The sequence below is a fragment of the Ranitomeya imitator genome, chromosome 3, assembly GCF_032444005.1.
Source record: "Ranitomeya imitator isolate aRanImi1 chromosome 3, aRanImi1.pri, whole genome shotgun sequence".
Taxonomy (NCBI): domain Eukaryota; kingdom Metazoa; phylum Chordata; class Amphibia; order Anura; family Dendrobatidae; genus Ranitomeya; species Ranitomeya imitator.
Genome location: NC_091284.1, coordinates 116664753 through 116692195, shown reverse-complemented (window position 1 = coordinate 116692195; position 27443 = coordinate 116664753). Strand labels below are relative to the sequence as shown.

At 41.1% G+C, this 27443-nt stretch overlaps 1 protein-coding gene across 1 annotated transcript in view; it reads right to left on the bottom strand.

Annotated features, from left to right (window-relative positions):
• The window catches only part of CUX1 (cut like homeobox 1), a 484034-nt gene that overhangs the window by 44883 nt on the left and 411708 nt on the right, over positions 1-27443 (bottom strand). The window contains exons 15-19 of the mRNA XM_069761315.1: positions 14002-14138; positions 13623-13689; positions 11700-11806; positions 7026-7142; positions 5527-5610 (exon numbers count right to left, since the gene is read on the bottom strand). Coding sequence (XP_069617416.1) covers positions 5527-5610; positions 7026-7142; positions 11700-11806; positions 13623-13689; positions 14002-14138 — 512 coding nt within the window. The remainder of the gene's footprint in view (positions 1-5526; positions 5611-7025; positions 7143-11699; positions 11807-13622; positions 13690-14001; positions 14139-27443) is intronic.

The window sequence follows — 27443 nt, the reverse complement described above, 5'->3', positions numbered from 1 at the left end:
ATCTCTAGTATTACATAGGACTGCAGGTGACATTACTACATCACTACACACTTAGTTATTACTGTGTGTTATACGTGGTGTTACATAGGACTGCAGGCAACAGCCAACAGATTTATCTTTATCTGTCCCCTGAGAGTTATTACTATGTGTTATCGCTAGTGTTACATAGGACTGCAGGCTCCATCTACTAAATTACCTATACATAGACTTATCATTGTGTTTTCTATGGTGTTACGTTTTTTGGGGAGGGTGATGGCAAAACAAGATCTTTTTTGCCCCTAGCAATGCCTCTGCCATTAACCTTCATTTATGGCTCAAACTGAATCATGAACATAAATAGATATCAGCGCTGTCATTATTACATAGGTCAAGGGCCTGTTTAACGTTATTCATGTTGTTCTGTGTGCGTAATAATTGGTTTCTCTGAAAAAAAAATCTACTTTGCAAATTTATCAAAAGGAAAAGCCTGAAAGGGACTTAGTTGAGTTAATCAAAGGAGGTATTGTGTGTTATTGTGAATGGAGGTGACATCAGCAGATGGAGTACATTCAGATACTGGCAGCCAAGCTCAGGAGGGGCCCTGGGCCTATTATGATGTTGTAATGGGGCTACCTGATAAGGACCCCTCAGAATCAGCACTGCTGTCACTATACAACCTGCTCCGTCTCGAGCTGCAGACCCGCAGATTGTCACCAGCAAAGTAAAGGGTCTCATAGTTCTGTAAGTCCTGTCCCGGTGGCCTGTACAAAATATGATAGATTGGGGGAGGGGGTCATTCTTTCACATAAGTTTCAAGAAAGCTGACAACAAATACACAGATCTTAGGCAATTATGGAAATAATAACAAATAGCTTTCAGTAAACTAAGTGGTTAGAAATGAACAGAAACAAAACCACAATTAGGCTGGTTTCACACTTGCGTTTCAAAACGCATGCGTTTCAAAAAAAAAAACGCATGGTGAAAAAACGCATGTAAACGCGTGCAAACGCTGCATTTTTTTGACGCATGCGTTTTTGCATGTGGTGAAAAAATGCGGCGTTTTGACGCGTTTACATGCGTTTTTTAAACGCATGCAGATAAATGTGTGACAGCTGCCAATCATCAAAATAAAGTAAAAAACCCTCTATAAACAGAAAGAGCTAGGGTTAGGGGTAGGGATCCTAACCCTAACCCCTAACCCTACACCTAACCCTACCCTTAAAGGGATTAGGGTTAGGGGTAGGGTTAGGATCCCTTTATCAATTTTATGGTGTGGGGTGGTTTATCATTGTGTTTTTTTTTTGTTTTTTTTTTAAAAACGCATGCGTTTTTAACGCATGCAAACGCATGTAGTTAAAAACGCATGCTTTTACATAGACAGCAATGCATTTTTTTGCCGCAAAAAAAGCATGCGTTTTTTTGCGGCAAAAAAAAACGCCGCTAAAAATACTACAAGTTGCATTTCTGCAACACAACGCATACAGAAAAAAACGCATGCGTTGCAAAAACGCGTCAAAACGCATACAAAAAAACGCATGCGTTTTTAATGTTAAATATAGGGGAAAAAATGCATGCTTTTTTGCGTTTTTTACCGCAAAAACGCAAAAAAAAAAACGCAAATGTGAAACCACCCTTAGTACTGGAGGACCTAATGTATTAGTGCCTCAAAATGGTTTCTTTCAACATGAAAGGGATATTCAAGATGGAAGAAGTTATCACCTATCAAAACAGATTAGCGACAACCTCCAAAGTGGGGCCTACCAATTGCTATAAGAGGGCACTTTTACACTAGTTCGAATGGAGAGGCAATGCTCATGCTTAATAAGCCAACAGCTGAAGAGTGTTTGGCACCACTGCGTCGCCTTTACCTCAAAGTGATGAAATGAGGTTACACACACTAACTCATGAACGCTATATAGCCCCTAAATACACCGCTGTAGGTGCTCAATCCATATGGAAAAAAAACATGCAGGAAATCCACAATAACCGAAGAAAATAATGGATGGCACTCACCAATGCGGTTTTCACTTGCTTTATTAGACGCTGCGCGGCTCAGGCACGGGAGACATGGGCAAGGTACGGACTACAGCTGTGAGCCGCACAGCGTCTAATAAAGCAAGTGAAAAAAGCATTGGTGAGTGCAATGCTCATGCTTGACTACTGCTTGATTCATTCCTATGGGACCACCAGAGTGCTGTGTTCAGCTTTCTGCAGCACTCCTATAGAGAATTAATGGAGTGGCAGTTGAATTAATGGAAGCAGTGGTTGAACATACGGAGCGCTGCCGCTCCATCCTATCCTGCAGAAAGGTATTAACTTTGTGACAGAGTCACTGGCACAGTGTATGAGGGGAGAAACGTGTCACTGCGCATACTGCGGTCAGTGATGTGAAACCAGAATGTTTTTGCCTCCAGCACGGAGGAACCTATGTTATGGGCTGGTTTTAGTGGACCTTCATAGAGCGGGTGAGCAGAGGTCCCCCGTATCTCCACATGTAGAGTCCTGACAAGACCTGTGTGAGGTCAAGGTCATGTGACCATCACATGGGTGTTAAATACCTGGCCATGAGAGTCAGTGTGTGTGTGTTAAGTCTTGTGAGAGCATGGAACTGGAGGAGCTAAGGACTGTGCAGGATAACTGCAGGTAAACCATGCAGGGAATGGACTCATAAGGACTGTGTTTTTGTTTGTTTTGCCTTTATGCCAGCAAGGCTCTGCTTATTTTGCTGAACCCTGCCAAGGTTTATGTCATGCCCAATAAACCAGCAGGTAATTTTCTACCTGGACGGTTCCTGTGTCTACCTGAGGAAGCAGCTAAGTGTTTCAACCCCTCACACCTTCTTCCAACCAAATTACCCCTTTAACTGAAATACCCCTTTAAGCATTGATGTTGGTTGCTGTGGATGACATGGTCACTAATGTTTCTGTGTCTGCTACTTACAGGTGTTGTCCAGGGTGCTTTCTTCCAGAAGCAGCACTGATCCTATGCACAGTCTGTATGTGATATGGCTCCTCAACCCTATTCACTTCCATGAGACTGAGCTATAATACCAAACACAACTCCTGATCAGGTGTGGCTAGACATAGGCAGCCATTTTTTTCTAATATTTAACACTACTTAAAGGACCGCCATCATCAACAAATGACCTATTGTTTAAATCAGGTTTTTGTGTTACATGTATTTTAAATAGTTACACAGGATGAAAAAAGACTTAAGTCCATCAAGTTCAGCCTCTTTCTGCCTTTTTGGTAAAAAAAAGTATTTTTTTTAAATGTTTTTCTTTTTTAGATAGCACAATCTATATTAAAAATAAAAAAACAAAATCTTGCAATTTTCATACTAGCCACAGGTGTGTCTGAGACCCTTACTTCCTGTTGTTTAAGGAAATAACACATGTACATAGCCATATTGGTCTGACTCTGACCGTATCTTTTGCATTGAAGTGTCTAATGCTCCTGTGCAAAGGTCATTGTGAAGATACAGTGGAGCAGGGTCTGCTGTGACATCGCCTATTGTGATTGGTGGATCCTATGTTATCAGCTGTGTATAGAGGTGTTACCCATCATTGTAATCCTGCCCCTGATAATATGGAAGCTTGTGGCTTCCTCAGGGGTAAAAATCTAACTGCACTGCAGATTTTTTTTGGGAATGTTGTACAACCTCTTTAATTCAGTTGATTTATGGACACAAGTACAATTCCCTGAGAAATTATCTTAAAGGTCTATTTATTAGCAAAAACAAAGTGGATCCTAAAAAAGTTATAAAGTTATTAATTATACTCCTCCGTTTAAGCTCCACTCCAAGATTAACTTAAAAAAAAATATAAAACTTTTCATCAAAACTGTAATGTGTGAACGTGTACGTCTGTGAAGAGGTGCTCAGGTATGAAACCATGATGTTTCATAGAGATCATAAACAGCAACACAAGATTTTATACATTATGAATTAATAGGACGTTCATAAAGGAGTTTAGATTTTTTCTTTATTATGAACTAGAAGTAAAAAGGCTTCTTCTGGTAGGAGGACATGGGGAAGGAAAAAACAAACAAACTAGAGCTCACTGTTCATCCTTCTTGATGGTGCGGAAGCCATAAGTAGATTTTTCCTTAATATACCAGCGGTAGTTTCAACGTCTGAGTTTGTGCCAGGTTGGGTTTAGAAAATTCATTGGTTGATTGAGAAAATTAGTAAATAACAATTTAAGTGCAACAATCAATAAAGGGCAATAAATGGTAAAGGAAAAGCTTTTATACTGCGTATGGAAAGACAAATGTCTTCTGTATACACAAATCTCGGAAACACATTCCATCAAAAATCTTTTTGGAAACATCCTGTGGTTTTATGTTAGAAACACTGAGACCACTAAGTAAATCTGCACGCTTATTATTGTGGAAAAAGATCTATAAACCTCTGCTTACATTTCAGAACTCGGCCTGCGCAATCAAACATCAAAACACAAGTATTAAAAATTAATAACAATATTTTATGAGTAGGTTTAGTAGTGATCACATACACGAATATTCTCGTCCTGAAATAACCTTGACTGACATCTAAATGGGCATAAAACATGAGCTGATGAAGAATGAAGTAAAATAAGATGCCTATAATCACATTAAATAGACCTTTGCTACACAATGTCAGGAAGCTGGTTGAAAGCAATGGTATTATAATGTAGGGAGTGCATGATTGCAAAACGCTTGACATAAAGTTGGTGGAGCTCAGAAGCTGGCTAACATGCTGTAAAAGCAAAGCTGCGTCTGTTGTAGCACCGGAGAGTAGGCAGTTCAGATCTACAGATAAACCATGATGCTGGTCTGAACTATCAGGCTTCAGCAGAGCACGGCTCCCAAGGAACCAGGTAGCTGGGAGGCAGAGGAATGGTATACTCCTGCAGACAAAAGATGATCACACCCCTTTAAGCCAGACATATATTTGTCCCTGCAAGTGAAATGTTATAGTACACGGTTACAATTTAGATCAATGGTTGCTCATGGGTGGTCTGACTCCTCTAAAGCATGGGCTGCTCTCTGTTCTTGGCTCCAGTTTCTGGCTCATAGGAGAGGTCTCCCAAGACCCACTATATAATATAAATATGCCATAAAAGGATATTCGTGATGGAACAATCCATCAATAAGTGGTCGTCTGAGATGTTCATAAAGCAGAAAAGCAGCAGGCAACTCTTACCACCATCTAGACATCACTCTGAGCACTCCGTCCATTGACTATCAGGACTCTCCTCACAATGTGCCTCCCGCCCACGGCCTTTTACAGCTCCCTGGTCCATAAGTATCCACAGAATCAGTCTATATGGCCATGTCTGAAGTGTCTACTACAGGTAGAACCGTCCAGCCACAATGGCTTGTGAGAAATTCCCGTTGGCTCAGATTTATGTTGGCTAACAATTATTTATCGGGAGAAATATTTAGTGACACCAAAAGTCTGAGCCAAAATCCTAACCAAATCCTAACCAGACTCCAAAGTTTTCGGGAAATAAGGTGTATGAAAATTAGAAATTGATGTGTGACGATAGCTGACCGAAGAACTTACCTTCTTGCTAAAGGAGGAGAATGGGTCAAGTCGTTCTTCATATTGGGAGGAGTAACGAAGCTCGGTGTCATCACTCTTACTCCCCTGGTGAAGGAGAATAAAAGGGTACATTGCACTTGAATTAAAATGGGCGCATCCAAATGAAAGTGCGGTAACAATATATGTCCACTATCCTCAGAAGTCACAATCACTCCAGTTCAGCAATATTCGCACTACCAATCCTTAGCCACTGCTGAAGAATTATTTTTGACCAAAATTAACCCAAACATACATTCTGCTACACGATGGATCAACTAAAAGGGAATCTTTTTACATTGCCTCAGAATAGTGGCTTTAAGGGAAACTGGCATCAGTTTTCTGCCAACCCATCTGAGAGCAACATAACGTAGAGACAGAGGCCCTGATTCTGGCGATGTGTTTCCTACTGGGCCACTTGCTGTAGTTTTCATAAAATCACTGTTTTAGCAGCAGGAGATCATCATTAGAAGACTAGTACGCTCGCTGCCAGATAGTCCAACTCCACCCACACCACTGATTGGCAGCTTTCTGCCTATGCACAGTGCACACTGAAAGCTGCTAATCAGTGGTATGGGCGGGTTATAAAGATCTCAGTATTCAGCTCTGCAGCAAATAAAGCAGTTTTTAATCAAAACTTTAGCACCCAGTACAGTACATGATACATCACTGTAATCAGGGTCTCATTCTGTACATTGTGCCACTTTCAGATGGGGTAGCAAAAATCTGGCGACAAATTCCCTTTAATAAAGTCTGACAGTGACAGCTACATAGAGAAAGCATAAGTTTTCCGACTTTTATCTTTTTTTAAAAAATACTTCTGAAAACGTCTACACTGTGATAAGATGACCCTAATCCGGCCTCTAACCAAGTGATTACATGGGAATATTCTGGTCGCTTCAGATGCAAAGATAAAGTATGCATTATTAAACTAGAAATAAATTGCATCCTCCCCAAAAACAAATATGGTTCATATAAAAAACAAGTAGATCCTCCTGACAGCCCTACACTATGGCAAAAAACGAGCCAGCCAGTATATTTTAGTATTCTATATTGTAGGGATATTTCAGCATCATTGATTTGAGATTTGGGGAGGTTTTATTTCCAGTTCTAACTTCTCTAATAAAAGACAAACATGGTATAAAAGAAACAGATCTAAAGAGCTGTCCGGCCCTTGTGTCATGGATTTATATCGGGTCATATAAAGTCGCTGACCTGCTTGGTCATTACGGCCCTAAGATCCTCAGGTAATGATTAAGGGGTTTAAGCTTGGAAACACAGAGCAGATACAGTCTACACACGGGATTACGTGGCTCTTTGGATTTAGAGTAAAGACCTATTTAGTTCTGAAACATGGCGGCTGAGTGTTCATAGTGGACAGGCACAGATGATCCATCCGTTGTAGTAACCGTCCCGTAATGTCATGTAAAAGGTTCCTGCTCGGAGATTATTCTGGAAATCAGAAATATCAGACAAATACTTACTTTGCCGGCATAGCTTTGCAGGAATTTAATCTTTTCATACAGCTTTATGTTGTCAGCTCTCAGGTTATCCAGCTCACTTTGAAGCGCCCTCATTGTATGATGCATCATCCGATTTTCCTATTTAGTACAGACAAAACAAAACAGTGAAGACAGGAAACGGACAAAATAATTCCTGTAACCTGGCACGTGCCACTTCTATGGAATGGTAAGGCAGAACTCATAGTACTAGCAGTGGCACAAGTATCTTTATATTAGGAAAAGGGAAGTTTTTGTTGGAAATGATTTATTTAGGGACAAATTTTTATTAATTTCTAACTTCAGCTAAACTGAAGTTAGAAATTATTGAAAGCAAAGCTTTTCTCAGTACGAGTCTAGGGAAACGCGCTTATTCTCCTCAAAAGGGTTCTTCCAACTCAGCAAGTTATCACCTATGCACATAGACAGCACTGTGTGCTCCTTTAAACACGTTAGTGACCGAGGTATTTTTGGCTTTAACCCCTTCACGACATGCGCCATACATGTACTGCGCATGTAGTGCCTCTCCCTTTAATGTGGGCTCTGGCACTGAGCCCACATTTTTCCCAGCACATGTCAGCTGTTTTGAACAGCTGACATGTGCCCTTAACAGCCGCGGGTGGAATCATGATACACCCGCGGATGTCAACCTGTTAAATGCCACTGTCAATTTCTGACAGCGGCATGTAATATGATAGCGCCGGAAGCGTGTCACTAATCCCGCCCATTGGTGACCCCGTCACATGACCGCAACTCGCTGATGGGTTGGCATGACAACCTGGGGTCTGCAGGAGACCCCTGTGGTTGTCATTCCCAGATTGCAATGAACTCCGCCCAGCGGTCGGCGCCCATACAAGTTAGCATTTCTGTTACACACAGGCGATCTGATCATCGCCAGTATGTAGCAGAGGCAATTGGATTATTGCAGTTTCTAGTTTCTCATGGAGACTATTGGAGCAAGTGAAAAGTAAAAATTACCAGGATATGTGGCCACTGTTATAAGCTAATGAGAGTCCACAACACTCTGCATTTATCTTTTAATGATCAGTCCGATAAAGCACTGGTTCATTTGTCAATACCAAACCCTGTTCCAAATTATGCAAATTGGATTTAAGAGCCATAAAGATGTTATTTTTTGTTTTTCAAATAAACTCTTGGACGGTTTTATGTCTCAGGGCTACTTAACAACATAGTTTACAAGTTCCTGCAATGGATACATGCTACCTATGAACAGAAGAGAGTGGTTTACCTCAGTATCTCCATGAATAATGGAACATTCAGTCTGCAGAAGGAGACAAAAGGCTCTCTATGATCCATAAGATGCTATTGATGGAGTTTGTAGGGGACCCCATGGATATAGTCAGAGAAAAATGGGTGGTAGGCTTGGGTCCAATCTCGCCTGAAGCTTGAGGTAAAATTATAGAAACTTGATTCTAGCTCACCCAGTAGCTCTATGCTCATCCACCTGGGGCTCAGACACCGGCCTCGCTCTGGCCTCACATCAAGGATAATAGAAAAAATTGTAGTCTGGCTCAACAGGACTGAATCATGAGTAAGACTGCCAAGTACAGTCGAAACACGTCGACTAAGTTATGTCGACCGTGTAAATTTTTCTTTTCTATGCACCATATTTTCCTCTCAAAAAGAAAAAGAAAAGGAAAATCCAGTCCTGTTGAGCCAGACTCCAATTTTCTCTATTATCCTTGAGGTAAAATACTAAAATATCCAACTCTGGCTTCCATAATTATAGAATAGAAGAGGTCAAAGCTCTTCCCAGCTGAGAGAATTATGAAATGAGGAGAAGGATTTAATTATTAGAGTATAAGACATTCAGATTCCATTGTCCCCAAGGATAGCCTGATGAGGTATGTGTGAAATATTGGGAGCTGTGCTCACAGTAGCTAGAATATTATATCATGTAAAGATGGCTTTAGCCAAGTATTGGATTTAAGATGCTCCTCAAAGAATTGCAGAAGTGATTAATGGACTGTAAGCTAATATTTTGTTAGATGGAAACCTTTCCATAAAGAAAGGGGTATTAGCTAAAGTTGAAAAATAATGATGGAACTGGTTGAACTGTCCAGGAGTGGTGTCCAATGGCCTTCTGAGGGATGGGTTCTCCAGTCTACAAGGACTAAGGCTACGTTCACATTAGCGTTGCGCGCCGGTGCGTCGGCGACGCAACGCGCGACGCACCAAAAACGCGCGCAAAAACGCTGCGTTTTGCGACGCGTGCGTCGTTTTTTGACGAAAATCGGACGCACGAAAAATGCAACTTGTTGCATTTTCTTGCGTCCGACGCTAGCGTCGGAAACGACGCACGTGTCGAAAAACGCTAACAAAAAAACGCACGCGTCCCCTATGTTAAACATAGGGGCGCGTCGCCGCTGCGTCGCCGACGCAACAGCGACGCACATTAGCGTAACGCTAATGTGAACGTAGCCTTATAGGTCATCCCTGACAAAATAACACAGAGTTACTTTGATCAGAAGGCTGAGACTTATTTTGGTCACATACCAGAGGTTTATGGGGTTGAAGGGTATGGTGGGATGTTATTGTTCTGTGAAAGCTACCTTTGTTACAACCTAAATTATCTTTGCGGGGTATGATATGACTCTTGCACGCTGCAAGTGATTTTGTATGAGTTGTGCTCAAAAGTTTATATACCCAGGCAGAATTTTTCCTTTCTTGTCCTTTGTTCAGACAATATGAATGATCACACCAAAACTTTTTCTCCACTCATGGTTAGTGGTTGGGTGAAGCCAATTATTGTCAAACTACTCTTTTTAGATCATAATTACAACCCAAAAAATCCAAATGACCCTGATCAAAATTTCACATAACCTGGTGATTTTGGCCTGATAATATGCACAGAAGTTGACACAAGTGGGTTTGAATGGCTATTGAAGTAACATCCTAACCTGTGACCTGATTGCTTGTAATTAGTGTGCGTGCATAAAAGCGGAGTGAGTTTCTGGGGTCCAGACAGACTCTTGCATCCTTCATCCAGCCACTGACATTTCTGGATTGTGAGTCATGGGGAAAGCAAAAGAATTGTCAACGGCTCTATGGGAAAGGTAATTGAACCATATAAAACAAGAAAGGGATACAAAAAGCCATCTGAGGAATTGATAATGCCAGTCAGCAGCGTTCAAACTGTGATTAACAAATGAAAAATCAGGGGCTCTGTAAAAAGAAAACCATCGTCAGGTAGACCAACAAAAATGTCAAAATGTCGTCCACAACTGCCAGGAAAATTGTTTGGGATGCAAAGAAAAACCCGCAAATAATATCTGGTGAAATAAAGGACTCTCTGAAAACTAGCGGTGTGGCTGTTTCAAGATGAACAATAAGGAAGCACTTGAAGAAATATGAGCTGCATGGTCGAGTCGCCAGAAGAAAGGCAATACTGCGCAAATGCCACAAAGTATCTCGTGTACAATACGCAAAACCGCACAGAGACAAGCCTCAAAACTTCTGGAAAAAGGTAATTTGGAGTGATGAGACCAAAATTGAACTTTTTGGCCACAACCATAAACGTTACATTTGGAGAAAGCTCAACAAGGCCTATGATGAAAGGAACACCATTCCTACTGTAAAGCACGGAGGAGGATCGCTGGTGTTTTGGGGATGTGTGAGCTACAAAGACACAGGAAACTTAGTAAAAATTGAAGGAAAGATGAATGCAGCACATTTTCAGCAAATATTGGAGGCAAATTTACACTCGTCAACCCGAAAGCTGAACATGGGACATACTTGGACGTTCCAACATGACAACGATCCAAAACACAAGGCCTAGTCAACCTGTCATTGGCTACAACAGAAAAAAGTTAAGGTTCTGGAGTGGCCATCTCAGTCTCCTAACCTCAATATCATTGAGCCACTCTGGGGAGATCTTAAGGGCACATTTCATGCTAGACAGCCCAGAAATTTACAGGAACCGGAGGCTTTTTGCCAAGAAGAGTTGGGCAGCTTTACCATCTGAGGAAATAAAGGACCTCATCCACAACTACCACAAAACACTTAAAGCTGTCATTGATGTTAGAGGGGGCAATACACGGTATTAAGAAATGGGATATGTGAACTTTTTATCATTGTCATTTGGATGTTTTGGGTTGTCATTATGATTTAAAAAGAGAAAACACAGTAGTTTCACAATAAATGGCTTCACCCAACCACTAACCAGGAGTGAAGAAAAAGTTTTTGTGTCATCATTCATATTCTCTGAAAAAAGGCAAAGAAAGCAAAAATTCTGCCGGGGTATGTAAACTTTTGAGCACAACTGTGTATATTGATGCAATAAAAGTTGACAGGGCTGGTCCCAAGAGGTTCTAATTACACCACTGTCCACACAGACAATGAGTGGAAGACAAAATATGAGATAGCCAAGAGAGTAGCTCAGTCTATAATACCCTATGCCAGGGCACTAACTAGCTATTCCAACTCATAACTGCAGAGATGTAAAGGAAAATTAGTAAAGTACAAAACAAAAACAATCAAACCCTCACATAGCGTGGACCAGTGAGATTCTGGATTATTTGGATTATTTCAGTTTTTAATGTCCATTTAAAACTTTAGACTTCTAGGAGGCATCTCTATTCCCTGCAAACAATTAAAATATTGCCCATTCCACATAAATGGATGTAGGAGGCGACTTACAGCTTCCAGTTCTTGATTTCTAGCTCTGAAACGCTCTCGTTGACTTGATATGATTGACAGCAGAGAGTCCATCTGTCCTTCAGGGATTGGATTACTAGAGGAATAACCTGCTATTGTAAAAGAAGTATAAATGACATGATATCAGAATAATAATTTCAGGCTGTTTCATGGTTGTTTTCTCTCCGACATTATAAAAACAAGCGCTGACCACTGTCCTGGTAGAGTCAGAGCGCAGTCGTTAGGACGGTGCACTGAATGAAGCTTCTATTTTAACATAATGCACACTGCAGTCAGTCTATCCTAGTGACAACCTTTAAAGGCACTAACAGAGGAAAACTAAAAAAAAAATAATGTCATACATTAAAAATGTTTTTTTTTTGAATTGATATAAACTTTTATGTTATAATAAGATCAATTGGATTTATCAGGCCTAAATCATAAAGTCACTGATGACAACATGATTCCTGTTAGATACAGTGTTGTAATGAAGATATTGGCGGTAATTCATCAACGCTGGTGTTAACCACTTTTGTGGCATAAATTATGGTGACTGTTGTGGTGCGCTAGGCCACACCCAAATAAGCTCTGCTACGTATTCTGCTAAATGAGTAACTTTTCTATGACAACTTTCTGGTGAAAACTGTTTGATTCCCCCAATTATGTTATTCCAAATCATAACGCAGGGGATATATAAAGCAGGTTCAGGAATTGAGCCCACTCCATGCACAATGGGATCCACCTGCGTTATGCAGCCAGCATCTGTCTCTAACAGCAGCGACCAGACTTAGTTCCTATTGCTGCTCTTTAACAATTTAGATGCCACTGTCAATCTCCGAAAGCAATATTTAACTATCACAGTCCCATTGGCAACACTGGTGGGTGTCTCAACGCCGGGCTTCACATTGATCAGCAAGTCAGGGAACCTTTATACTCATTCCAAGATGGTGTGGCTGGTCAGACGCCTGACCGCCACTCCATTTACTCTCTATGGGGCTACCGGAAAAAAAATTGAGCACAGAGCTCAGCATCCCCATGAGGGATCAATGGAGTGCAAGGCACATATACGCTGCACTATTCTTACAGGGATAAAAGTTCCCCGTTCTGCCGTTTAGCACAAGTTCCAGCGGTCAGACAACACACCACTCCACATCATGGGAATTGCTGGTTTTAATCATACAAGCCCTTTTACTGCAAATTTATTAACAAAAAAATATCTTCAGAATGGAAAATCATGTTGATCGTTATCAAACTAATACTGAAACTGCCCCAAAATGGCGTTTTTTTAAAAATAATTTCACCAAACTTTGAAGCTTTTCGTTTTTTTTTTTTTTAACGTACATTACATTGATGCATAAAGAAAAAAAAGATGGCTCATTTAGAAGTAAAAAAATATGGTAAATAAAACATGCCCAGGTCATGAATAAGTTAATGACTGGAATACATGCAGTTATATGGTTTGTTTTCTGCAGATGGCATTATTCACCATGAGGTTCATCACAAGATGTGTTTAGGGAATCAGTGGATATACACAGATTGCTAGAACTAGTGATGAGCAAGAGTACTTGGATAAGGCGTTATTCATCATGCTGATGTAATGTATGTAATTGATGGATGTAAAAAAACAGAGTTGGATGTGTGAATGTAACCGTAGACTCTGTTCACATTGCTGCTCAGTTTCTCAATGAGGGGTTTAATTTGCAATTGTCTCACTTTTAAAGTCAAGAACACCAGAACAAGTAACACTGTCATTGCCTTAACAACATTGGAAACGTCAACAGATGTCCGCTACAATGATGGATTCAGAATAACGCCATGCTCTCCATTGTAAACACAAGCCATGTTATTAACCCTAGGCTGATAACCCAAGGCCTGCATAAACGGGATCATAATACTTTGGTGACTGCGCTCTACAGAATCTCTTACCATAGAAAACTGCCGTAGCCTCTTTGATGGGGTCAAGGATCTTCTCCATGCTGGGCACCGCAGCTCCCTGATTATAAAATAATATTATTACATGAAGGATCATCATCTATACACAAATAATTCACAGATAATATTGTGTCTGCCCTTCATTGGAAAAGAGGATAGGAATAAGGGGCGATAATGGCCTCAAGGGATTAAGACTTGACGGACGGTAGCAGTACATTACAATAAAGCACAATTATGATGTACAGTAATATATTGTACAGTGACTTCATACATCATAGATTATATACATGAGAGTGAGAATGCTGGTGGCATGTTACGGATATCATGTAGTGCGGGTCACCCACGTGAATCCCTGAGTAAATGTATCAGATACCTCAGCATCTGGGCGCTGGACAGATGACAATGACTGGATGGTGCTCAGGTCTTGCTCCAGTTTGGAGATCAGGTCTTTCTGCTCAGCCACTGTTGAAATGGCTTCTGTGAACTGGGGCTGCAACTCCGCACAGCGAGCTGGAAAATATTACACAAAATACATGGGCGCCAGCAAGTTACTGCTATACCACTAACCGCGCACTATGCAATCATGGATCAGCTTACACATGTAAAGAGCAAATGCCCCTGATGTTGGTATATCAATCATACACATTATGGCTGCACTGTAGAATGATTCCCCATCATCACCGGCAGATTCCTGAGAATGAAGATCAAGCTTAAATATTGTTGTTTAAAGTGATGTTCTGCTCTGGTCCAGCAGTTTTGCATTTGTTTCCTTGGTACAAGGACTCTGATTTTTGCACAAGACTCACCAAGGTATAGAATCAATGCACAGATGTGCTACACTGTGAGCTGCGCATTACAGGTCCAGGGGGTGCGAACAGCCGGTGCTCATGCAGCGCCCCAGAGACCTGGTCGTTGCAGTATGGCACTCTGCCGCTAAGGAGAGTGGCGGTACGTCTGATGGCACTAAGAAGTTCTCATGACCAGGTATCACCAGAACACATTACACTTCACACTCCGGCCACTAGGGGGAGAAAAAGGCTTTATTTATTGGGCCACTCCTCACATTGGTAAAACTAGGGGCTGGGGAGGAAGTTAGTAAGAAGCTGACTGGGTTGGATTCAGGCAACATCCCGTGGCAGGGGGTGTTGCAGGGAAAAGGCACAGGGGGGTCCCTGTCAGGCATGGGAACCTGGCAGGTGCCTAGCGAACAGAACAGAACGTAACGGAACCGCGCTTGCACACCCTGCGGCGGTATCCAGGAGAGAGACACGAAGGGAAGGATATTGTGGAACAGTGTAAACGAGATCAAGCACAAAGGAGAGCCAGTAGGAGTCGTGCCGAGAGAGGCAACATCTTACTGAGGCGCGTAGTCGGTGGCCGGAACACCGCAGGAGTAACTGACTTCAGGCCTTACTTCAAACTCCGCCGGACAGTTAATTATAGGTTGGCTGTCTACCTTACTACACCTACGAAGACATAGGGGGCAACGCGTGGAGAGGGGCGTCTCTAGGGTCCCGGAAGAGCTCCAAGCCTTCCCGTCATACGGGTGGCGTCCTAGCCATAACATACCTGGGGGACGTTAGAAACTAGTAACATCTGGAACCAAAGAACGAGAGAGCTGTAGAGAACGAAGGAACGAGAACAGCAGTTGTGAGGACTATTCCGAATGCTCAGCAGGGTAGGACTACAACACACAGGCGCTACTGGTAGGCAACGATTTCCATCTGCGAAGGAAACTCTGGATGTGCCCATCGGACCGGCCGGTCTCTGATAACCCTGTTAAACATGCTCTGGATTGAGGATCCTGAAGTCTTCAGTAAAGAGGTAAAGAGACTGCAACCTTGTGTCCTCGTTATTGCCTGCACCTCACACCATCACCATCCACCTTAGCGGGAAGCCCTGGGGACATACTTCACCTGTGGGAAGTTAAACCATCCAGCTGCCATTCCATCACCCCAGCGGACCCCACAGCAGCGTCGGTCACCCTGACCGAACACCACAGGTGGCGTCACGAACCCCTGACAGACTGTACCACCACCTTCATTGGACGCCCCTTAGCAGGGTCGCGGACCGGGTCTAGCCACCGTAACAGCCTCAGAACCGAACCAGAGAGGCCCGGTACAGAGAACCCGTGGCCCTGTGTCTGGGGGCGCTCCACTCACTGTATACTGAACGATGACTGTAGCCACGCTGGCACGTCTACATGACAAAGCTGGCGGCTCCCAGTAGCCGCACTTTCAGTAGGACATAATTGAATTAGGTAAATACAACACATGAAAAATTACTAAGTGTCATTACTTATTTTTGACAAAAACTAGGCCAAAACGCAGGTGCACTGTGTGAAAAATTGAGTACACCCATGACTCAATAGTCTGTAGAACCACCTTTAGCAGCAACAACATAATAGTTTTCTGTATCACTTTATCAGTCTCTCACATCATTCTGGAGAAAGTCACTATGTGATTGCAGGCTTCCGAATCCTGTCAGTGAGTCCCGAGCACGCTCTCAGGATTTACTGGTATTGCCGGTGAGAGTGGGCAGTGACATGATCACAAGTATTTGATTTGCATATATTTGATAACATGCCAACCAGATGTGCTCGACCGTTCTAAATTTTCTTGCATTGAGAGAAGCCAAGCACGTCTAGCCAGAATGTGACTGGTAGTATGCAAATCACATTACCGCCTGCTTTCACCAGCAATGCCAGTGAGTCCTGATAGTATGCACAGCGCACATTGTCAGGAGTCAGAAGGTTACAATCACTTACTGGCAACCCCTTTAAGTTCATTGACGGTGGCGCTATAGAGTCCAAGTCCTCTTTTTCTCTGAAGAGGCAATTTGCATATTGACGTTTATTGACATTTATTTACGCACAGCTGTCTTTAGGCCTCACCACAGCATTTCAATTGGGTTGAAGTCTAAAGTTCATCTTGGTCACCTTCATTCTCCTCTTTTTCAGCCATTCTGATGTAGATTTGCTGATGTACTTGGGATCATTGTCCTCCTGCATGACCTCACATTTGACTCTAGCATACTTTGGTATTCAGAAGAGTTCAATGACTGTGCTCAGGTCCAGTGACTGCAACAAACCAAATCACCGCCCCTCCACCTCCATGCATGACAGTTGGAATTAAGTTTTTGTGCTGATATGAGGTGTTTGGTTTTCGGCAAACATGGAGCAGGACATTATGACCAAACATCTCAACTTTGGTCCCTTCTTTCCCAAAGGATATTGTTCAGAAGTTTTGTGGTTTATTCAGATGCAACTTTGAAAATGTTAGCCTTTTTTTGGAATTTCTTAGAGAATTGCACGGTTTGGCATTGTGGTTAATTTGCTGTAAAGTTCACTCCTGGTAAGATTGTCAACTGTCTTGAACGTTTTCCACTTGGGAATAATCTTTTTCACTATAAAATGATGAACTCCAAAATGTTTGGAAATTTCCTTATAAGCCCTTCCCAGATTGAAACTTAGCTCTATGTATTTATTAAAAGGGACACAAAACATGACAAATACCCAGCACAATACATGAGAATGGCCACTAGATGTCAGAATATACTAAAGAATACAAGTATCTTTAGCGGTACCATTGTCTAGAAGGGTCTAGTGCTTTATCTCATTCACATGTAGAGCACTTAAACAAGGCTGAAGCTAAAATCCATACTTTGTAATTAGGGAAAATATAATAAGTAGCAGAGATACAATAAAGGTACAGTTGTAAGTAAAGTTGCACAAACTTGAAGTGCCAGTTAGGATAAGAACAGCCGACCATACAGTAGTGGCTAGTTTATAAAGTAGACTTGTGTTCATTACAATTTTCATTTCATGGTATGGCCCATAGCATTTATGCTGTTAAACTTTTCTAGTTGCTCCATAGTATGAAAATGTATCTAAGGTACAAACTTAAGTCAAAGGCATTTTTGTCCTGTTAAGTTTTATCCATATTCCTGGACTTTGGTTGATCTTTATGTTTTTTATAAAAAAAATTGGAGTAAGTTCTTCATATTTCTTATTTTGCAAAAATGTAAAAACTCATATTTTTGTGCACTTTTAAGCATATTTTTAACATTTTGTTTTACCCATCTATAAAAAAAGGAGTTTAAAATATTATTACTAGATGTCAGAATAACATCTTCTGTTATACAGAATACCTTTTGTATCAAAGAGGAACTATCTCCTGGAAAACTTCATGAAGTAACAGGAGACCAAAATATAGAACACATCAAAAATATACGATTAGGAAAAGTAAAATATTCCCACTGCAATATGGTATTTAAAGCTGTGGCTTTACCTGTGATAATTAGTTTGCCAGATGAACCCAATTACATGAAAACTACTTAAGAAGGACGTCCCAAAGTATTAAGTAGGCCACAGGTTTCAAACAATATGAGAACGTAAAAGGATCGCTTTGCTGACGAAAAGCGTCAAATAGCGCAATGCCTTAAACATTAGATATTTCACGAAAACGTAAAGATGATCATCATACTGTGGAAAGATTTGTGGCTGATGCAGAGCACAGACAGGTTGTTGCAGATACAGGCATAATGAGGAAGGTTTCTCCAGACAAATTTATCAGATTTAGGCTATATGCCCACGTTGTGGATTCGTGTGCAGATTTTTCCACACAGTTTTTGAAAAATCCGCAGGTAAAATGCACTGCGTTTTACCTGCGTATTAACCGCGGATTTACCGCAGATTTCCGGCATTTTTTGTGCGGATTTCACCTGCATTTTTATATGTGCGGATTCCTATTGAGGAGGGTTAAAACGCTGTGGAATCCGCACAAAGAATTGACATGCTGCAGAAAATAAATCACAGCGTTTCTGCACGTTTTTTTCCGCAGCATTGGCACTGCGGATTTGGTTTTCCATAGGTTTACATGGTACTGTACACCGCATGGAAAACTGCTGCAAATCCACAGCGGCCAGTCCGCTGTGGATCCGCAGCCAAATTCACAACGTGTGCACATACCCTTAGAGAGTAGCTGCTAAAATACAATAATAAAGCAGCAAACAGGCATTTGAAACTGCTGGTGGCTCTGGAGTCCAGTGAACTTCAAGGTGTAGGATCCTCCAGAGGCTTGCAGTTGTGCATATACCTACCATTCAGCCACCTCTAAACAGTGCTCATAAACAGTAGCAGTTGTCCCAGAAATACATGATGACTAATTTTAAAACAATCTTGTTTACTAAAGAGTTCCGTGAAAAACCCTGGATAGTCCAGATGGATGTTATAGTGGATTGTTGGTGGATGGCCACCATGTCACATCAAGGTTGCAACATCAGCAAACAGGTGGTGTAATGTTTTGGGCCGGAATCATGGGGAGAGAACTACCCTACTTTAGGGTCCCAGAAGGTGTGAAAATTACTTTGGCAAAGTATGCTGCTCAAAAAAATAAAGGGAACACTAAAATCCCACATCCTAGATATCACTGAATTAAATATTCTGGTTGCAAATCTTTATTCATTACATAGTGGAATACGCTGAGAAGAATAAGTTCAGATCACGAAAAATGGAGACATTATGGGTATCGGAAAATTGCGCAATTTAAAAAAAAATTATATTTGGAATGTTTTTTCACCACTTAGATAAAAAAAAGAACCTAGACATGTTTGGTGTCCATGAATTCGTAATGACCTGGAGAATAAAAATGGCAGGTCAGTTTTAGCGTTTAGTGAACCTAGCAAAAAAGCCAAACAAAAAACAAGTGTTGGATTTCACTTTTTTTGCAATTTCACCACACTTGAATTTTTTTTCCTGTTTTCTAGTACACAACATGCTAAAAGCAATGGTGTAGTTCAAAATTACAACTTGTCCCGCAAAAAATAAGCCCTCACATGGCCATATTGACGGAAAAATTAAAGAGTTATGGCTCTGGGAATGAGGGGAGCGAAAAATGAAAACGCAAAACTGAAAAAAGCTGGGGTCATGAAGGGTTTAAAATGGAGGTTTAGGCTGGGAAACCCTCCAATGTGCCAGTTATTGCAAACGCTTGATTGCAGTTGTTGCTGCTTAGGGTGTCCCAACCAGTTATGAGGTTCATTTATAAACTGCATTTTGTGATTACTTGTGTTACCGTAGTTTAACCCCTTCATGACCATGAGATTTTTCATTTTTCCGTGTTCGTTTTTCACTCCCCTCCTTCCCAGAGCCATAATATTTTTATTTTTCCGTCAATTTGGCCATGTGAGGGCTTATTTTTTGCGGGACGAGTTGTACTTTTGAACGACATTGGTTTTAGCATGTCGTGTACTAGAAAACGGGAAAAAAATTCCAAGTGTGGTGAAATTGCAAAAAAAGTGCAGTCCCACACTTGTTTTTTGTTTGGCTTTTTTGCTAGGTTCACCAAATGCTAAAACTGACGACATTATGATTCTCCAGGTCAGTACGAGTTCGTAGACACCTAACATGACTAGGTTATTTTTTATCTAAGTGGTGAAAAAAAATTCCAAACTTTGCTAAAAAAGAAAAAAAAATTGCGCCATTTTCCAATACTCGTAGCGTCTCCATTTTTCGTGATCTGGGGTCGGTTGAGGGCTTATTTTTTGCGTGCCGAGATGACGTTTTTAATGATAGCATTTCGGTGCAGATACGTTCTTTTGATCGCCCGTTATTGCATTTTAATGCAATGTCGCGGCGACCAAAAAAAACGTAATTCTGGTGTTTCGAATTTTTTTCCCGCTACGCTGTTTAGCGATCAGGTTAATGCTTTTTTTTAATTGATAGATCGGGCGATTCTGAGCGCGGCGATACCAAATATGTGTAGATTTGATATTTTTTTTATTGATTTATTTTGATTGGGGCGAAAGGGGGGTGATTTAAACTTTTATATTTTTTTTATTTTTTTAACATTTTTTTAAACTTTTTTTTTTTTACTTTTGCCATGCTTCAATAGCCTCCATGGGAGGCTAGAAGCAGGCACAATGCGATCGCCTCTGCTACATACCAGCGATCTGCTGATCGCTGCTATGTAGCAGAAATGCAGATGTGCTGTGAGCACCGACCACAGGGTGGCGCTCACAGCCACCGGTGATCAGTAACCATAGAGATCTCTAGGACCTCTATGGTTACAATGGAGATGCATCGCCGACCCCCGATCATGTGACGGGGGTCGGCGATGCCGTCATTTCCGGCCGCCCGGCCGGAAGCGGTAGTTAAATGCCGCTGTCTGCGTTTGACAGCGGCATTTAACTAGTTAATAGGTGCGGGCAGATCGCGATTCTGCCCGCACCTATTACGGGCACATGTCAGCTGTTCAAAACAGCTGACATGTCCCGGCTTTGATGCGGGCTCACCGCGGAGCCCTGCATCAAAGCAGGGGATCTGACCTTGGACTTCCTATCCCGTCCAAGGTCAGATAGGGGTTAATATTTAAATTTGTTTGGAAATCTGAAAAATATTTAGAATTGAGAGTCCTCAGTGGTTGGTATCAACCACTGAGGACTCTCAATTCTAAATATTTTTCTATCTACTGGCTAACACGGTACCAAGATATATTTCTTTCCTGTTTGGAAATCTGATACATTTAAGTGCAACAAACATGCAAAAGAATGGGAAATTAGGAGGGGGCAAACACTTTTTCACACAACTATATACCGTATGTTCCTATGATTATCTTTGTATATGTATATTTAACAATTATATCTTTGTATATTATTAACAAGGATTTTATAGGGTACAGACTGCTGAGCGGGGGCACCAGAAGTTGTTCATAAGTAGTGAAAAAAAGCAGATAATATATTATAAAGTTTCATATATTCACTTGTACTATTAAAGAAAATTTTGTTACACAGTGACCACTTAAAGATAAAATTTTATGTCAATTCTTTATGTATTGTGCTTGTAGAACAGTGAAATATGTTAGCACTATATACGGAAGCATAAATAAAAAATACTCTTCGTTTTTACTTGTGCCTTAAAAGACAATGAAATATTCTATTAAATTCAGAAATGAAAAAAAAAACAAGTCTTCTTAGAACTAAAAGTAGCTCAACCATTATGTCCAGCAGTGTAATTGTTATATGGGCACTGAAATAATTTCTTGTAGCTTTTGCCCTAAATTACTTTTTTCTCAATTTTCTATTCTATTTGTAGGAATGGGCTTACACAGATAGACTCCATAATTTGATGAAGAAGATGATTTCTAAATCCAATGCAGTGGCCCAGAAGCTGAAGACCCTTAATAGCTGAAGTTCATCAACTTCTTCTCATGCTGATCTAAAACCTGCCGAGACGCTTTGGAGCTGATCTGTTGTATATTCCGGTATTATTTTGGGAAGTTTGCACATAATGTCTTAAATCTTTTACAAAAAAAACTTTTGGAAAGGAAAGTTTGAGTCATGCAAACATCATCTGCCTTGGGCAGCTTCCGAGTGCCAACATTATTCTTGTACTAGCATTTGAAACTGCAAATATTTAACCCCTTCACGACCAGAGGCATTTCCGTTTTTGTTTTTCGCTCATCTTCTTCCCAGAGCCATAAACTTTTTTATTTTTCCATCAATATGGCCATGTGAGGATTTGTTTTATTGCGAGGGGGGAGGGGGGGGGGTGTGGTTTGAAACAACACCACTGGTTTTAACATATCATGTACTAGAAAATGGGAAAATAAATTCCAAGTGAGGTGAAATTGCAAAAGAAGTGCAATTCCACAGTTTTTTTTTTATGTTCTCTAAATGCTAAAACTGACCTGCCATAAAGATTCTCCAGGTCATTACGAGTTCATAGACACCAAACATGTCTAGGTTGCTTTCTATTTAAGTGAAGAATAAAAAATCCAAAGTTTGGTAAAAAAAAAAATGGCGCCATTTTCTGAGACCTGTGGCTTCTCAATTTTTTGTGATTTGGAGTTGTATGAGTCTTATTTTTTGCGCGCTGAGCTGACGTTTTTACTGATACCATTTTGGTGTAGAAACGATCTTTTGATTGTCAGTTATTGCATTTTATTCCAATGTAGTGACGACCAAAAAAAGTAATTCTGAAGGTTTTAAATTGTTTTATTGCTATGCCGTTTACCAATCGTGTTAATTCTGTTTTTATATTGATAGATCGGGCGATTCTGAATGCGGCGATACTAAATATGTGTATATTTTATTTTTTATTTTATTGTTTTATTTGAATGGGGCAAAAAAGGGGGCAATACTAACTTTTATATTTTTTTTTAAATATTTTTTAAAACTTTTTTTTTTACTTTTTGCATGCTTCAATAGTCTCCATGGGAGACTAGAAGTTGCAGTACTTTGATCACCTCTGCTACACACAGATGATCAGATCACCTGTGTGTAGCAGAAATGCTCAGAGCTCATAGCAATCCGGGAATAACAACCACAGAGGTCTGAAGCAGACCTCCGGTTATCACGCAGACCCATCGGTGACCCTCGATCATGTGATGGGTCATCGATAGGTGGGATTTACGATGCGCTTCCGGTAGGCATGACTTAAATGCCACTGTCAGAAATTAACAGTGGCATTTAACTAGTTAACAGCCGTGGGTGGATCGCGATTCCACCCGCGGCTGTTGCGGGCACAAGTCAGCTGTATATCGGCTGACATGTGCCAGGAAAGGTGCAGGCTCAGCGCCGAAGCTCGCACCAAACAGGGGGGAGTCCAACATCATCGTACTATTACGTCCAATGTCGGAAAGGAGTTAACTAGAACTAGCATCAGACTTCATAAACATTGGGTCCTTATAATAAACTAACTGAAGATCATGCAGTAAGTAACAATGACACACTTTCTGTACAGCGAGCCATTAGAGATTTCAGACTCCATGCAGATAAAAAAAATCTCCTTTTTCTTAATAGAAACAGGGGCTACATTTGGCCATTTACTTTGTCTGATATTGCTTTATTCAAGCAAATTCAGCTGATCTGCAATAAAGACAAATCCCCAAAGATTTGGGATTTTTTTTTTTTTTACATTTTTGGCAACTCCTTATAAAGCTCGGGCCTTTGTATATTTTTATCTGTGCTGTGTTAACTGCAGTTGGCTTTTTCATTCTGTCCCTTGAAAGTGCAGACAGCAGATGAGTAAGCACAGGGTCCTGGCTATTTTCTGATAATTTTTAGATCACTTTATGACATGCGAGAATGTTATTGCAATGACCCTTTCATACACTGTTCTAGACAAATCCCTTGGATAAAAAAATTAATATTTTCCTACATAAACTCACACAAGCGTATACATCGGACAAGTGCTATCAGATGTTTTATCGCATAGCACTCGGCCGAATGTTACTCTAAGGAGCAGTGCAGGTCAACGTTTTTTTCATCCCAATTCATAATAAAAAAATAAATGGCAGCATGCTGGGAGTTGCTGCACAAATCGGATTGCCCTCACCCATTCAAGTCTATGGGTGCGTGGAAAACATCGGACTGCACTGTGATGACATCCGAGTGCACTCTAATTTCCGTGGACTCGCACATTGGCAAAGATGGAGAAATCTTGCTCTTCATCATCTTTTCATCTTTGCTACGGTTTTCTTATCTGAGAGAACCGGATCACACTAGGCTCAGATCACCAAGATCAGAGTTTGATCAAAGTGTCATTTACATAATCGATCCGATTCTCTCCCATGAAAGAATCAACGCTTGTGTGACCCCGACCACAAAGTTTTAGAAATGATAAAAAACTGTCTCTGACTCACAGTGAGGGGAATGTTAGAAGAGCTGTGACCTCAACTATTGTAAATGCTGGATCCTGTGTTATCTACTGTACAGAGGCGATATCTGTCATTGCAATCCTGCCTGCAAGGATAATGACTGTGCAGAACAAGAATAGTGCCCCCAATTCATCAAAAGTGATTATGCTAGAATTTTGGGATACATTGCTTTGAAAAGTTGAAAAATGTTTGCACAGCGTGGTGTTGCACAAACATTTTGAGACTTTTGGCCTTTTCATGACAGTTTTACCCAGCTTCACCAAAATACGAGTTGTGGCACGTGACACCACAGCTCTTCTACTAATAATGAGCTGAAGCATTCCTTACATCTTACTGAGGTAGGATTCGTGGCGAGGCACACACTACTTGTCACATGCTACCGATTCATTAATACTCCAGCACACCCCCCTAAACCGTGAACAACACTGGTCTTGAGGAATCGGGGCCTATGAGTTGAGTATTAGACAAGAAGGCAAGTATAAAAATGGCAAGATTTCAAGGTGGTTTCTTTACCTATAATACGACCCTAATGAGGAGATGGTAGAGCCAAATCATTTTCTCTATAACACTGCAGGTTTCAGAGTCAAATATATCTAGTTGAGATTGTATAGCCAGTGCCTGATACTTGCTGCCCGAGGATCGGACAGTATGTATACACATGGTCAAAATTGTTGGTACCCATCGTTTAATGACTTAAAAACTCACTATGGCAACAGAAACAACTTGAATCTGACAAAAGTAATAATAAATAAAAGATCTATGAAAATGAACAAATGAAAGTCAGACATTACATTTCAGCCATGCTTCCACAGAATTCTAAAAAAACATAACACTCATGAAATAGGCCTTGACAGAAATGATGGTGACCCTGACAATGTTAAATCAAGGTGTGTCCACTAACTAGCATCACAGGTGTCTACAATCTTGGAATCAGTGAGTGGGCCTGTATATAGGGCTACAGATACTCACTGTGCTGTTTGGTGACATGGTGTGTATCACACTCAACATGGACCCAAGGAATCGAAGGAAAGAGTTGTCTCAGGAGATTAGAAAGAAAATTATAGACAAACATGTTAAAGGTAAAAGTTATAAGACCATCTCCAAGCAGCTTAATGTTCCTGTAACTATAGTTACACATATTATTCAGAAATTTAAGATCCATGGGACTGTAGCCAACCTGCTTGGACGTGGCCGCTGGAGGAAAATTGATGACAAATCAAAGAGACGGATAATATGAATGGTAACAAAAGAGCCCAGAAAAACTTCTTAACAGATTAAAGTGAACTTCAAGCTCAAGGAACATCAGTGTCAGATCGCACATCCCTCGTTGTATGAGCCAAAGTGGACTTCATGGGAGACGACCAAAGAGGACACCATTGTTGAAAAAGAATCATAAAAAAGCTGGACTGGAATTTGCCAAACTACATGTTGACAAGCAATAAAGCTTCTGGGAGAATGTCCTATGGACAGATGAGACAAAAATGGAACTTTTTGGAAAGGCACATCAGCTCTATGTTCACAGACAGAAAAATGAAGCATAACAAGAAAAGAACACTGTCCCTACTGTGAAACAAGGAGGAGGCTCTGTTATGTTCGGGGGCTGCTTTATTGCATCTGGCACAGGGTGTCTAGAATCTGTGCAGGGTACAATGAAATCTCAAGACTATCAAGGGATTCTAGAGAAAAATGTTCTGCCCAGTGTCAGAAAGCTTGGTCTCGGTCGTGGGTCTTGCAACAGGATAATGACCCAAAACACAGCTAAAAACACCCAAGAATGGCTAAGAGGAAAACATTGGACTATTCTGAAGTGGCCTTCTATGAGCCCTGACCTAAATCCTATTGAGCATCTTTGGAAAGAGCTGAAACATGCTGTCTGGAAAAGGCAACCTTCAAACACGAGACAACTGGAGCAGTTTTCTCCTGAGGAGTGGGCCAAAATACCTGTTGAGAGGTGCAGAAGTCTCATTGACAGTTACAGGAATCGTTTGATTGCAGTGATTGCCTTAAAAGGTTGTGCAACAAAATATTAAGTTAAGGGTACCATCATTTCTGTCCAGGCCTATTTCATGAGTTTTATTTTTTTTTTTATTTCTGTGGAGGCATGGTTGAAAAGCAATGTCTGACTTTCATTTGTTCATTTTCATAGATCTTTTATATTTATTATTACTTTTGTCTGATTCAAGTTATTTCTGTGACCATTGTGGGTTTTTCTGTCATTAAACGAGGGCTACCAACAATTTTGACCACATGTGTATCAGCTGTCAGTTTTCCTTTAGAGAGGCACGCCCATTAAAGTTTTTATCCTCTTAATATATTGCAGTCATCATATATATAACAGTGTGTACTTTTAATTGCTCATTTTGCCCTTAAGCCCAGTTAATTCTTCTCTTTTCCATTAGGTCTATGACATCATGTGAATAAAGACAGACTAGCTGAATTCTTGTAAGCGTTATGTAGAAACAGTTAAGCCCGTCTCACATAGCGAGATCGCTGCTGAGTCACAAGTTTTGTGACGCAACAGCGACCTCAGTAGCGATCTCGCTATGTGTGACACGTAGCAGCGATCAGGCCCCTGCTGTGAGATCGCTGGTCGTGTCGGAATGGCCTGGACCATTTTTTGATCGTTGAGGTCCCGCTGGGTAGCACACATCGCTGTTTGACACCTTACCAACGACCTCGTTGACAGGACGTCCCATTGAATCATCATGAAATAGCATCGTTCTACAGGTCGCTACAGTTCGCCGCATCGCTGCTGCGTCGTTGGGGAGATCGCACTGTGTGACATCTCACCAGCGACCACATAGCGACGCAGCAACGATCCCTGACAGGTCGTATCGTTGTCGGGATCGCTTAAGCGTCGCTATGTGTGACGGGGCCTTAAGGCCGGCTTCACACTTGCGAGTTTTACGGACGTAAGAGCGCAGAAACTACGTCCGTAAAACTCGCAAAAAATACGGCACAATTATTCTCTATGCCCCTGCTCCTATCTGCCGTATTTTACTGATCAGTATTATACGGCTTTCTACGGCCGTACAAAATCGCAGCATGCTGCGTTTGTCACCGTACTGCGCAAGAAATACGCCAATGAAAGTCTATGGAAGCGTGAAAAATACGGATTTCACACGGACAAGCAGTGTGACTTGCGAGAAATACGCAG